General features: G+C 74.7%; 1 protein-coding gene across 1 annotated transcript in view; it reads left to right on the forward strand.

The window, feature by feature from the left end:
- BMP1 (bone morphogenetic protein 1) overlaps positions 1–1040 on the forward strand; it is a 12144-nt gene that overhangs the window by 4251 nt on the left and 6853 nt on the right. The window contains exons 7-8 of the mRNA XM_085304240.1: positions 419–535; positions 632–847. Coding sequence (XP_085160366.1) covers positions 419–535; positions 632–847 — 333 coding nt within the window. The remainder of the gene's footprint in view (positions 1–418; positions 536–631; positions 848–1040) is intronic.

Below are 1040 nucleotides of genomic sequence, written 5' to 3' on the forward strand. Positions count from 1 at the left end.
GCCCTCGGCCCCCTCCCCGGCCCCCCGCGCTGCCGCGGGAAACGCCGCCCTCGGAAAGGCCGCGGCGGCGAATCGGGGCCGCCCCGGCGGGAGCCAGCCGGGCTGATTCAGCCGGCCGGCGCCTGTCCAGCTCCCCGGGGAGGGCCCTGCCGGGAACTCGGTCCCGTCCCGCTGTCCGATTCCCGGGAAGCGAGCCCGCGCGCTCCCGCAGTCCCGTGCAGCCCCGCTGGCGCTGCGCTCCGGGTGCTCCCCCCCCGCCGGGAGGCTCCCGGTTTCTGTGAAGCRGCCGGAAAAGCCGGAGCGGGGAGCGGGGCTGGGGCGGGGAGGGGGGGAAGGAGCCCCGGGAGGAGGCCGCGCGGGGCGTGCGGGCGAGGAGGGCAGCGGCCCCGCGGGCAGCCGAGCGCGCCTTGGTCCCCAGGCAGGTTCTGCGGGAACAAGCTCCCGGAGCCCATCGTCTCCACCGACAGCCGCCTCTGGGTGGAGTTTCGCAGCAGCAGCAACTGGGTGGGCAAAGGTTTCTTCGCCGTCTACGAAGGTACCGGGGGCGGGCGGGTGGGGGACGGGGGGTGCCCGGCTGCCGCGGGCGGCGCGCGGCACCGCTCAGCCTGCTCCCGCCTCGCCTCGCCTCCAGCCATCTGCGGCGGGGAGGTGAAGAAGGACAACGGGCACATCCAGTCTCCCAACTACCCYGACGATTACCGGCCCAGCAAAGTGTGCGTCTGGAAGATCACCGTCTCCGAGGGCTTCCACGTGGGCCTGACCTTCCAGTCCTTCGAGGTGCGCCCGCCCGCCCCGTCCTGCCTCCAGGCTGCGYCAGCAAAGCCGCGGAGATCCCCAGGGCAAGGAAACTGAGTCACGGGTTGGCGGCCGCTCCCAGGCCAGCGGTGCCGGAGCTGGCAGGGGGGAGGTTTGGGGCGCTCCCGGCTGGAGCTGGGCCGGCTGCAGCTCTGCTTCTGCAGGAAGCTCCCCTTCCCCATCCAGCATCCCCCCCCGCGGTGTCGCGCCCGGCCCGCAGCGCCCTCGCTGCTCGCCCCGTGCCT

This window comes from Rhea americana, unplaced genomic scaffold (genome assembly GCF_003343005.1).
Source record: "Rhea americana isolate MKP2758 unplaced genomic scaffold, rheAme1 scaffold_204, whole genome shotgun sequence".
Lineage (NCBI taxonomy): Eukaryota > Metazoa > Chordata > Aves > Rheiformes > Rheidae > Rhea > Rhea americana.